The following is a 12,945-nucleotide window of genomic DNA, read 5'->3' as shown; positions in this document are numbered from 1 at the left end:
ATAGATAGATAGATAGATAGATAGATAGATAGATAGATAGATAGATAGATAGATAGATAGATAGATAGATAGATAGATAGATAGATAGATAGATAGATAGATAGATAGATAGATAGATAGATAGGTGTGTTTAAATATGTTTTTTGAAGTAATGCTGGGAAATGATGTATCAGTAAAATTACTAGTCAAAGGTTGTATAGGAATATTTTTATTAACAATTGCAATAGCTGTCTGAATGTTAAAGTGATAATTCAATTATTCTTAGGAGACTGTATGATTAGATTAATTTGTGGTTCTGGTAATAATGTACTGTATAATGGCCACATTTCTTTCTACTGTAATCTAACGGTAGCTTCTGATGGAAAGTGGAAAATGTGAGTGGATTCAGTTTTTTCTTGGGTCTGTGCAGGGTCCAATGAAATCTCAAGACTATCAACGTATTCTGGAGTTAAATGTGCTGTCCAGTGTGAAAGCTTGGTCTCAGTCACAGGACCTGGGTCTTACAACAGGATAATGACCCAAAATACACAACTAAAAACATCCAAGAATGGCTAATAAGAAAACATTGGACTATTCTGAAGTGACCTTCTGAGCCCTGATGTAAATCCTGTTGAACATCAGTGGAAGGAGCTGAAACATTCAGTCTGGAGAAGGAACCCTTCAAACCTGAGACAGATGGAGCAGTTTGCTCATGAGTGGACAGAAATACCTGTGGACAACTATAGAAAACTCAGACAGAGTTACAGAAATTGCCTAATTGTAGTGATTGCCTCAAAAGCCAAACCAAAATTCAAAAGCAATAACTGATTTTCCTTTCAATAGTTGATTTTTAGTATTTTTCTTTCTTTTTTACTTTTGTCAGTTTCAAAGTTATTTCAGAGACCGTTCTGGTTTTTCTGTCTTTAAGAAAAGGGGATAAACAAATTGGTCCAAGTCTGTACATTTTTTAAATCCACTCTGATTCCTAAAATTCCAACACAACAGACATTTTTACTGATAAATATTCTGATCAAAAGAACAAAATCTGTTAATTAGTTTTTATGTAATCTTGCTAACAAACAGACATATGGATAAATGGCCACTGAAAACATAACCTCCTTGGCAAAGAGGTAAAAACAGTGATACTAAGATTTCCTTCTCAGAGAATACCATCCATCCATCCATCCATCCATCCATTTTCTTTACCCGCGTCTCCATTCGGGGTCGCAGGTGCCTATCCCCAGCAGTCATTGTGCGAGAGGCAGGGGACACCCTGGACAGGTCGCAAGTCCATCGCAGGGCCACATAGAGACTAACGAGACAAACAACCGTTCACACTCTCACTCACACCTAGGTCAGAGAATACCAAACTATTGTAATGATTCATGTTTTCATTTATGCCATTCCTGGTTTTATTCTTCTATATTCTTCCATCATGCCTCTCTGCTCTATTTGTTTCATTTTTCTCATCTGCGCCTAACTAATTACTTCTTTTTGTTTCACCTGTGTTACTACTTCATAAGCTCTCCCCAATCTCTATCTTGCTGCCAAATTATCAACCGCCATGTGCCAGTAGAAATCCAGAGCTCTTTCCCTGTTCTTGTCTGCCACATTGGTTTTGGACCATGTCTATGCCCACGGACTGATCCTTTTTTGCCCTACTCATGATGGATTTCTAGGACTGCTCTAATTTCTTGACACCAATCTCCACTCTGATTTCCGACTACAGTTTCTTACCTTTTCCTCCTGCTAAGTACACCTCCAACTGCCTCTCTGTGTATGACCACTGCCTGAGTATTAACAATGTTTTTTGTATCTGTATCTGTGACAGCTCAGTGTTAATAACACGCAGACTGAAGAGAATAGCTAAGAGGACTCACAGCTCCCTCACTACTGCTTCACAGGATCAGGCTGCTTCCCTGTACTCACACTCACTCACCCTCTCTGACGTCACCAGAGCTGCAGCCTCCCCATTCGCCTCCAGCGCTGCAGTCAAGTTTAACAAATCAAAGCCCCGCCATCTCACTTGTGTTCGAGTTACCAACCTGTTCTCTTTTTCTGCAGAGCTGCAAGTGACAAGCCGAATCCAGAACCTTTATTCGTCCTGTGTTGTGGATGAATTTTCTGGTCCACAGTGTAAACCTTTACAACTCTCATAGACATGGTTTCTAAATTGATGGCATGATTAAAAGTATTCATATTTTGCAGTCAAATCACATTTCTTTTAAGTGAACCTATTTTTTGAGTTGAAACAAACTATTCTGGAGGGAATAAAATGCACAAAAAATGAAAGGATTCAGTAGAGAAAGTTTCTGTTCAGACCAGTGGTAATTGGTTCCACTGTTAACTGCTTCTTTACTAATGTACTCGTTCTTCCATACCATTAATTCTGTGCATTGTAATAATATTTGTCACTCACCAGGTTCTCTTCACAAAGCTCCCTGAACTGTTGAAACTTCTGGGACATTAGAAGTTGTGCACTTCCAACAGCACTCCTCATCTTTTCCAGAACTGAAATCACAGCCACAGAGGAATATCAAATAATTACAGATTAATTTAAGTGTTAAAATGTAAAGTGATATGGAATTTGTGGTAGCTCATTTGTCCATTAAATTGGACAGCAAGCATTACTGGCTATATTTTAGCTAAAATTCATAATACAGTAACTTATTCTAAAATACTTTAACAGTAAATCCACTTGTTTTTTATTCTAACTTTTTTTTGTAACAAAAATAATATTTTGTGCCAAATGAATCCTTTGTTAGTAACAGTTAGCTCATTTATATTTTGTTTCTGTCACGTAATTTGTGAAATATAGTTGATGACAAAGACATGGAGGGTAGTGCAGCAAATACCTGAGTCAATTGAGAACAATACTAGATGGACTTTCAAAAATGGCTGCCAAAAAAGGATTAGCATAAACTAGTAGTAGACTGTGGAGCTGAGGATGAGATTTGAGGATGTTGAGAGAGCTGAGGTAGCTGAGAAAGCAGAGGATGATAAGGGAGCTGAGGATGCTGGGGATGTTGTACTGAGAGGTGACCCCTGGTATAAGTGAGCTAGCAGGGTTAAGTCCTCTCTGGTGTTTACAATAAAAATGTTAAAATATCTAATAAACGCAAATTTAAAATACTGTATTTTGTGAAATTTCCAACTAAACTGATGCCACTGATGTCTTGTTTGATTTGATTTTATCAATGTGATTAGTAGTTGTGCCAAAGAGTGTGGTGCAGTGTTTTTCAAAACTGACTGGGAAAACAATCATCTGGAATAATTATAGTGGGGCATTAAGAATTGGACAACAGACAGAGGTTCTTTGTAATCTTGGTTTTGATGGTTCTTTGGTGATGGTTTATTTTACAGTTGTCTTTGTGCCTAAAAAAGAATGTCAATTTATAGCAGGTTTTTCTTGATTTCAAATAGGATGCCTCTGTTGTTGAAATCCAAACTGCAACATTTTATATATCTGTTAGCCCAGCCAACAAATATCACCATCAGCTGCCACTAGTACTGAGGGAGCTGAGGATGCTGAATGAGCTAAGGATGTGTAGGAAGCTGCAGGAGCTGAATAACGAGAGACTGCTGATAGAGCTGAGAATGATGAGCAATGGTAATTTTATTTTTCTTTAATGCCATTGACTAGATTTTTGTTATGCTTGTAGAAATGTTCATTGCCCAAATATAAAGCTTAATGGGGTACCAGGACAAGGCTTAGAAGTCAAAAGTGAAGAGCTGAATAAAGGCTGGGGCAGACAGAGCACAGATAAGCTGAGTTGAAATATATCACCATGTTAGTTTTACAACAGTATTTGTTTTTTTCATATTTTTTACCAAGTATATAATATTATTAATTTGTTTGTTAAATACATATTTTTAAAGTAAAAAAAACCTGTTCTTCAATTGAAAGGACTTGTTAAAAAACCTTTGAAAATTACATCTTTGAAAAATGAAGTTAAACTTTTTTTTTTTTTTTTTTTACATACCAAAATATACACTCCCCTGCCACTTTATTAGGTACACCTTTCCAACTGCTTATTAATGCAAATGTCGAATCAGCCAATCACATGGCAGCAACTCAGTGCATTTAGGCATATAGACATGGCCAAGATGATCTGCTGCACCGAGCATCAGAATGGGGAAGAAAGGTGATTTAAGTGACTTTAACGTGGCATGGTTGTTGGTGCCAGACGGTCTGCTCTGAGTATTTCAGAAACTGCTGATCTATTGGGATTTTCACGCACAACTATCTCTAGGGTTTACAGAGAATGATCAGAAAAAGAGAAAATACCCAGTGAGCGGTAGTTCTGTGGGCGCAAATGTCTTGTTGATGCCAGAGGTCAGGGGAGAATGGCCAGACTGGTTCAAGCTGATAGAATGACAACAGTAACTCAAACAACCACTCGTTACAACTGAGGTATGCAGAACAACACCTCTGCACAACACGTCAAACCTTGAGGCGGATGGGCTACAGCAGCAGAAGACTACACTAGGTGCCACTCCTATCAGCTAAGAACAAGAAACTGAGGCTACAATTTGCACAGGCTCACCAAAATTGGACAATAGAAGAATGGAAAAACATTGCCTGGTCAGATGAGTCTCGATTTCTGCTGCGACATTCGGATGGTGGGATCAGAATTTGGCATCAACAACATAAAAACATGGATCCATCCTGCCTTGTATCAACGGTTCAGGCTGGTGGTGGTGCAATGGTGTGAGGGATATTTTCCTGGCACACTTTGGGCACATTAGTACCAACTGAGCATTGTGTCAACGCCACAGCCTACCTGAGTATTGTTGCTGACCATGTCCATCACTTTATGACCACAGTGTACCCATCTTCTGGTAGCTACTTCCGGCAGGATAACGCGCCATGTCATAAAGTGTGAATCATCTCAGACTGGTTTCTTGAACACGACAATGAGTTCACTGTACTCAAATGGCCTCCACAGTCACCAGATCTCAATCCAATAGAGCACCTTTGGGATGTGGTGGAACCGGAGATTCGCATCATGGATGTGCAGCCAACAAATCTGCAGCAATTCCGTTATGCTATCATGTCAATATGGACCAGACTCTGAGGAATGTTTCCAGTACCTTGTTGAATCTATGCCACAAAGGCAGTTCTGAAGGCAAAAGGGGGTCCAACCTGGTACTAGCAAGGTGTACCTAATAAAGTGGCCAGTGAGTGTAAATAACACACTTTGGAAAAAGTGGAACAGGGCAACATCATCATGTCAACTCACTGCACATCAAGTCAACTAGAGTTTCTTTGCAAAGCAAATGTTTTAGTATAATGTATTATTAACTGGTTAGAGTTAGATGTTACAGTTACATACATTAAGTACCTATATAGATGTTTATTTACCTATATCAACATGTTTAGCTGCAATTACAATAGTGAGTAGTGCAGTGAGTTATTGTTTCCTAGAGTGGTGAGTTGTCATCACAGTCAGTATGTGTGAAGAGTTTGTGTGCAGTCATCTGACTGACCCAGGAAACAAAAAAGTTTGGCTTAATTCACGCTCCTAAGGGTTATATCAACATTAATATTCAAGAACTAAATGAATGATCTGCTTTAGGAGCTTTAAGAGACTATCAGGGACACTAATTGAGGGGTTCCACAGCTGTATTTGTGCCCGTTTCAGGGTTAGGGTGAACTTTGAACCAATACAATTGCTTGAACATAAAAAAATTGAAAATCTCTTGCCAGTTGAAATTTTTGTGACACTAACCATGTATCTTGTTATTAAAACATGTTTATCTATGTGGTCACACGCAGAAAGGTCAACATGATGCCTGGGATTAGAGGCCACCACATAAAGAGACTTACTATCTTCAGGCAGGTCATTCTCTTGCTGGTCCAACTCCATTTGTCGACACCAACTCTCCATGCGGTCAGTCTCAGCTTGGAGCAGCTTCAGGAACCAGCGTCCATCTCTCTGACAGACTGATCGCTGTACCACCTGCCGATAAAATACGTAGGTTTTCATACAAGAAACCCACACCCTGGACAGAAAGTTAGAGGATAATGGGACCATACAGCAATATTTAAAAAATCATAAAGGTCGCATAATCTTGAAGACGGTAATGTCATATTATTTTAAGTAATTATTCCATTCTAAAATGTGATGTACAGGTTTATAAAATAGCATTCATACTAACGGTTATGACATTTTTGAGATTGGAGCTGTTCTCAGGTGACAGTGCTCCATTTCAGTCTTCAGCTTCACAACTCCAAATTTTGGGGGTCTGTACCACTTTGTACATTACACATTCATTCATCTGTTTTCTACACTTGCTTGTGTTTCTGTTCAGGGTTGTGGGAAGATGGTGCCTATTTCCCATGGTCATTGGGTGAGAGGCAGAGTACACCCTGGACAGGTCTCCAGTGCATCACAGCACCACATAGAGACAAATAAGACAAACAACCATTTATACCTAGTAACAAGTTAGAGTTGCCAATTAACCTAACATGCATGTTTTTAGGGAGGTACCAGGAGAAAATCCACACATGCACGGAGACAACACACAAACTCCACACAGAAAGACCCCATTCAGGTTGTGAACCTGCAACCATCTTGCTCAGAAGGAACAGTGCATGCTAAATGCTTCACAGTGCAGCTAGATAACATCTAATATGATTTAAAATAAATATGATCAAAGTGAATCCATGGGACATCATTAGTGAATGAACACCCACATACCTCCAGTATAGCAGAACTACTAAAGCTGGCGTCAAGTGGGTCATCAGTTACAGTGTCTATCCAGGGGTCTGGAGGGGGGAGGATGGATGGGTCAAAGCCAACATCCTCATAGTCATCAGAGGCACAGGCATGATAGTGGTTCCCTGAGCCCTGAATGCTGACAGTTGAAGTTGCAGCATCACGTGAATACTGTCGAGAGAGTCCACCAGGTGACAAGATGTCCCTGTGAAGGTTTGAGGAATCCAAAGGTGTGTCAAGTAGATCCGGCAAGTCTAGGTCTGCCTGGATGGAAACAAACAAATAACAAATAACATGCTGAGAAAACAGTTGTGTGAATGGTGCAGGACTGTTAACCCAAGAAAATAAGTGTTGAATTTCCTTCTTTTTGGTGAGCAGCTTGTTACACTTTGTGTGTCTGCCTTCTAGTGGCACATTTAGTTTGACACTGTTATTCTGCAACATAAAGGTTGCAGACTCCTGTTATAAAGAGCCATTTCTACCATTACATTTATTTGGCACTTTAAGAACATGCTTTATAAACATACTTCTCTCTCTCTCTCTCTCTCTCTCTCTGTATATATATATATATATATAAATAAACTTCAGTCTCGCCCTATTTGTTCAACATGGGCGGTTCCACTTTTTATCTATAAAAAAATCTATGAATCTCAACAGTTTTTTGGTGGATTTAGAGAACAACTGTACCCCTCTGCAGAATCACCACCCTAACGTGATGAAGGAGTTTGAGTACCCCCTGGGGGCTATGTTGCCTGGGCCATTAGCCCCTGGTACAGTCTCCCATGATAAACAGGCCTCATGTGAGCAGTCAGACAAGGAATGATTTAGAAACCTCGATGAATAAACAGCTAATACATCAAGAAACCTCACCCAGAAAAGAGAAACAGGGGCATCCCCTGGAGCAAGGCCTGGGCAGGGAGCTCACTGGTGAGCCCAAAGAAGATACAGGATGCCACCTACATTTGGGCCCACCACCTGCAAGGAAGACCATCAAGGTTGGATGATATGTAAGCTGGGTGGCAGGTGAGGGAGGGTCCCTGGCTGTGCCAATTCCTGGTAGCATAAACTTGCTCTAGGGGCAAGGAATGTCACCTCACTGGTGGGTAAGGAGCCAGAGCTTGTGTGTGAGGTTGAGCGATACCAACTAGATATAGTTGGGCTCATTTCTACACACAGTTTGAGGTCTGGAACCCAGCACCTGAAGCAGGGCTTGACTTTTTTTTACTCTGGAGTTTCCCAGGCCCTCACAAGCTCCCAGATAACTGCCCTGGTGTTGGAATTTTCCCCAGTGAAAAAGAAGCGTCACCTTCTTGCGGCTTTGAGCTGCAGGAGGGAAGGTTTGGACTGTTGTTTGTGCTTATGCTCCAAACAGCAGTTCAGTGTTACCTATTCTTGGAGTCTCTGGTGTCCTGGAAGAGATGTCATCAGGGAATTCTGTTGTTTTACTGCATGACTTTAATGTCCATGTGGGCAATGACAAAGTTATCTGGAAGGGGGTGATTGAGAGAAACGGACTCCTGATCTGAACCCAAGTGGTATTCTGTTATTGGACTTCTGTGCTAGGCATTCGCTGTCTGTAATGAACACAATGTTCACAGGGGGATCCATAAGTGTACTTGGTACCAGGCCCCCTGAGGCCAAAGATTGATGATCTTGATCAGACTGGCGTGGTGGTTCCTATTTTTAAAAATGGGGACCAAAGACTGTGTTCCAACTATCGGGATATCACACTTCTCAGCCTCAACAGGATGCATTCTTTATCAAGCCGAGTAGAGCGGAGTAGAGCGGGACTTCTGAATTAGGGTCCGTGTAAAAGAGGCATATATTAAAACAAAAAATATATTTCTCTCCCCCATCTTTTTCCATTTTCAAACATTTTTGAAAAAGCTCCAGGGAGCCGCTAGGGCAACGCCAAAGAGCCGCATGTGGCTCTAGAGCCGCGGGTTGTCGACTCCTGCTCTAGGGTGTTGGAAGGGAGGCTCCAACCGACTGTCAAATCTGTTTGTTAGAATATTTTTAGAAAGCAGTTTGATTTTTGTTGAGGTCATGGAATAGTGGACCGGATCATCACCCTTACGGGGTTGCTAAGGGAGTCATGGGAATTTGACCCTCCAGTTTACATATGTTTTGTAGATCTGGAGAAAGCTTATGACTGTGTTCTCAGAGGCATTCTGTGGGGAGTGCTGCAGGAGTATGGGGTGCCTGGGTTGCTTCTAAGGGCTATCTGGTCCCTATGTAAGCAAAGCAGGAGCTGTGTATGTATTCTTGGCACAAAGCCGAGCTTGTTCTCTGTGCCGGTTGGACTTTATCAAAGTTGTTCATTCTCCCCAATCCTTTTTCTGGTGTTCATGGACAGGATCTCAAGTCACAGTCATGGAGTGTGTGTCTGGTTTGGGAACCTCAGGGTCTCATCTCTGCTTTTTGCAGATGATGTGGTTCTGTTGGCATTTTCAGGCCATGACCTTAAGCGTGCACTGGAGTTGGTTTGCAACCGAGTGTGAAGCAGCTGGGACGAGAGTCAGCTCCTCTAAATCCAAGGCCATGGTTCTCAAACAGAAACATGTGGAATGCTCCCTCCGGTTTAGGAATGAGTCAGTGGAATGAGTTCAAGTATCTGGGAGTCAAGTGATGGTAGGGTGGAGTGGGAGATGAATCAACAAATCGGGGCCTAATCTGCAGTAATGAGGGCATTGCTTTGATTGGTCCTGGAGAAGAAAGAGTTGAGTCGAAAGGTCAAACTCTCAATTTACAGGACTGTCTACATTCCAATCCTCACCTATGGTCATGAAGTTTGGATCATGACCAAAAGAATGAGATCTTGGATACAAGCAGATGAAGTTTGCTTTCTTCATAGGGTGGCCGGGCTAAGCCTTAGAGATAAGGTGAGGAGCTCTGTCATCCGGGGAGAGCTTGGAGTAGAGTCGATGCTCCTGCGCATGGAAAGGAGTCAGTTGAGGTGATCTGGACATCTGATTAGGATGCCTCCTGGATGCCTCTCTCTGGATGGTTTTTTTTGGCATGTTTCACTGGGAAGATACCTCAGGACAGACCCAGAATTTGCTGGAGGGATTATGTATCCTCATTGGCCTAAGAATGCCTTGGGATTTTCAGAAGGAACTGGAGTGTGTTGCTGGGGAAAGGGAGAAAAGGATGTCTTGACCTGTTGCCTCTGCGACACAACCATGGATAAGTGGTAAAAGATGCATATCAGGAAGTTGCATAAACAAAATGAAGAACAGGGTAACCTCAACAGTAAAGCTGACTTTTAAACACATGTTGAGTAATTTTCAGTTGATTTTGGTTCTGAAATGATAGTAAGTTCTGCACACAGAGCATTTATATTAAATCACATGTTGATTAGTTTCTGATAAAAACTAAGTTCACCCAGGCAGCCCAACTAACTTGTATTATCTGTGTCACTCTGCTGCAGAAATTTCATGCAATGTTTGGACAGGTAAAAAACTGAAATGATTGTTTCTTATTTTAACGTTAAAAATCATAAGAATTAGCCAGTTCATGCTGCTTTAAGTCAAAGTTAGAAGGAGTCACTTCAAAGGGGTTGCAAAGGTACATGTTGCCTCAGAGCCATAGGTTGCAGACCCCTGGGTAAAGAGAACCAAGTCAGTCTAAACTGCTTTCAGTAACAGGTATTTAATATGTTAAAAAAGACACTAAAAGAGACCAAAACATCACAAAAGCTACAACCTCACAGGACTCATGTAGCTCACACACAGCTGACTATAATGTAGCCATATTTAAAAAGTTTAAGTCTATTGTATACCTCTTTTAGTATTTATGGTGAAATTTTAACTGAGCCTGACACTGGATTTTGGTAACTCAACAACACAAGAAAATGTGTCAAAACTTACCTGAACAGCTGCAGTCACACTGTTGGAGCGCTGAAACCTTCGATATCTAACCATCAGAGAAACACAAACAGGAAAGACTAAACAGCAGGAATGGCCAAGCAGGGCTCGGTATTACTGTCAATGTTTCAACTGATTGTTTCATATTTTATTTAAGTCTAGAACAGCATCAGTAACAAAGTGTCACAATAAAAATGAAGAATCCTTCTAAATGCACTAATTTTTTACAGCTCAGACTGGGCAACATAACATCTCATTCATATTTATATAGATTAGTGATTAACAGGTGTTAGGCCACAGCCCCTTCGTTTGCTGGTCATTTGGGCTAATTAAATTTAGCCTGCAGGCCAAAGTCTTAAGACAATAATTGTGTACATAACTTGATATCCTTGGTCATAGACTAGGGTCCAGATTAAAGATAAATCAAGGGTGAGAGTTACCATGAATACAGTACATTATGTACTTTCTTAGCCTTTGTTGCCAGCGTTTTTTTTTTTGTTTTTTTTTTGTTGTTGTTGTTGCTTTTTGAGAAAACCTGGAAGTCAAGAGGCTGAGGACACAGAGCAAATAATATTCAAATGAACAAACAGACAACTGTAAATTTTGTTTCAGCAAATAGACGTGTTCATAGTATTAAATATTTTACCCAACCAGATATCTGCAGAGAAGAACTCAAGGTGAACTAATGGAGATGTACAGCAGCACTGTAGAGTTTGTGGATTTAACATCTGTAGTGTAGCTTTAGAGTTTTGACTGTGATAAGCTTTAGATTATTTTTTTTATTTTAACACTTGCTGAGTTGTTTACTGACTAGGATTTCATCCAGAAATCACCTGACTTCTCTGAAATGGAATTAACTTTTCTGTTGTTTTTTAATGCATGCCTTTTTATAGTAGTCTTTATCCAAGATAATGTAATTTTATAAATCATTTGTTTTAGTCATTATTAACCCGTTGGTAATCTATTCTTTTACTTCGTGCCGTGAACCTGTCAGAGAGTGCAAAGGAAAATGAAAGTCCTAGCATTCCTTGAAGGAATACATATTATATTAGTTTTAAGCTAATCTTCTGTTGAGAAAGGATGTAGCTGTTTTGGATAAACCTTAAAAACAAAGATATGTGCCATTTTATGTGATATTGTGATATCTTACATGATCAGTTAGCTCTTGGAGTATGTGTGAATGACTGTCTGCTATAACTACGCTAAGTTTTAGTACAATATCTGTAAACTTTCACTGAAGTACATACATTTTTGTGTAGGCTTAGATTGTTTAGCTGTGGCACACATCTTTAATTAGGTTGACTCCGAAACTTAGTCAGTTGTAAATGATCTAAGGAATATTTTCTGAAAGTTCTCTTAAAATCTGTTGAAGGATTTGTGAGATATTTTGCTAATGGTACAGACAAATTAACATTCACACACAGGGAAAAACATTATCACTTTTTGCCTTTAGCAGTGGGCAATAATAAACTTGTATGGCTAAATCTGGCTTGTTTAACATAATATGCTTTTGCTGCACTCATAATTGATTGTTGTGCAGTTTCTCTTTTGAATAAATACATTAAAATAAACTAAACACAACTGAAAAATTGTTCTGCTGTACAGTCCTTCAGCAAATATACTGTGTTCTGCTGCAGAGAAATATTTCACATTTTGACTCAGTTTTTTCTACAAAATTGAGTTACTTAGCATTGTAGGGTCCTATGTCAGAGTTTGGGCTATTTCTGCATTAATAGCTGAATGCAAATGGACTGTTTCATCAGTGTCTGGAAAAGAAACCCAGATGTCTCTCTCTTGATCGACCAAGAATGGTCATTGATCAAACTCTCCCCTTCTTCTAAACCCCAAGAAAACCATAAATTTGTCACTTTTGTTGATTCTAACCTAAATTTACAATCCCACCAGCTCTCAAATACTGACACCAAGACCCCTCACCCTAAAAAGAAAGCTTTGAGACTTCCTGACTCCGAAACAGCTACCCACCAGTGTCAATTCTATTGTCATTTGAAGAAATTTACATTCTGAGAAGAGAACACACCAACGAACTGTTTAGGCTCAACTAATTATAAATTTTGGTTCCTACAGGCATCAAAGGAAATAACCACATTCCTTTATGATTGGAAAGAAAGCACCATACTGCCTCTCTTTGGTGGAATATATATATATACAGGTGCTGGTCATAAAATTAGAATATCATGAAAAAGTAGATTGATTTCAGTAATTCCATTTAAAAAGTGAAACTTATATATTATATTCATACATTACATACAAACTCATATATTTCAAATGTTTATTTCGTTTAATTTTGATGATTACAAATGACAACAAATGAAAATCTCAAATTCATCATATCAGAAAATTAGAATCTTGTGAAAAGG

The 12,945-nt window shown here is 39.7% G+C and overlaps 1 protein-coding gene across 4 annotated transcripts in view; it reads right to left on the bottom strand.

Moving 5' to 3' along the window:
* The window catches only part of LOC108246689 (disks large-associated protein 1), a 180,725-nt gene that overhangs the window by 29,019 nt on the left and 138,761 nt on the right, over positions 1-12,945 (bottom strand). For all 4 annotated transcript variants that reach the window (XR_005234583.1, XR_005234582.1, XM_017434353.3 and 1 more), the window contains exons 11-14: positions 10,571-10,616; positions 6,684-6,965; positions 5,810-5,942; positions 2,399-2,490 (exon numbers count right to left, since the gene is read on the bottom strand). Coding sequence is in view for 2 of the 4 variants with exons in the window: in XM_017434353.3 (XP_017289842.1) it covers positions 2,399-2,490; positions 5,810-5,942; positions 6,684-6,965; positions 10,571-10,616 (553 nt within the window). In the remaining 2 variants the exon portion in view is untranslated. The remainder of the gene's footprint in view (positions 1-2,398; positions 2,491-5,809; positions 5,943-6,683; positions 6,966-10,570; positions 10,617-12,945) is intronic.

The sequence above is a fragment of the Kryptolebias marmoratus genome, linkage group LG20 (assembly GCF_001649575.2).
Source record: "Kryptolebias marmoratus isolate JLee-2015 linkage group LG20, ASM164957v2, whole genome shotgun sequence".
NCBI lineage: Eukaryota > Metazoa > Chordata > Actinopteri > Cyprinodontiformes > Rivulidae > Kryptolebias > Kryptolebias marmoratus.
The sequence above is the reverse complement of the archived record's forward strand: the minus strand, read 5'-3'. Positions and strand labels throughout refer to the sequence as shown.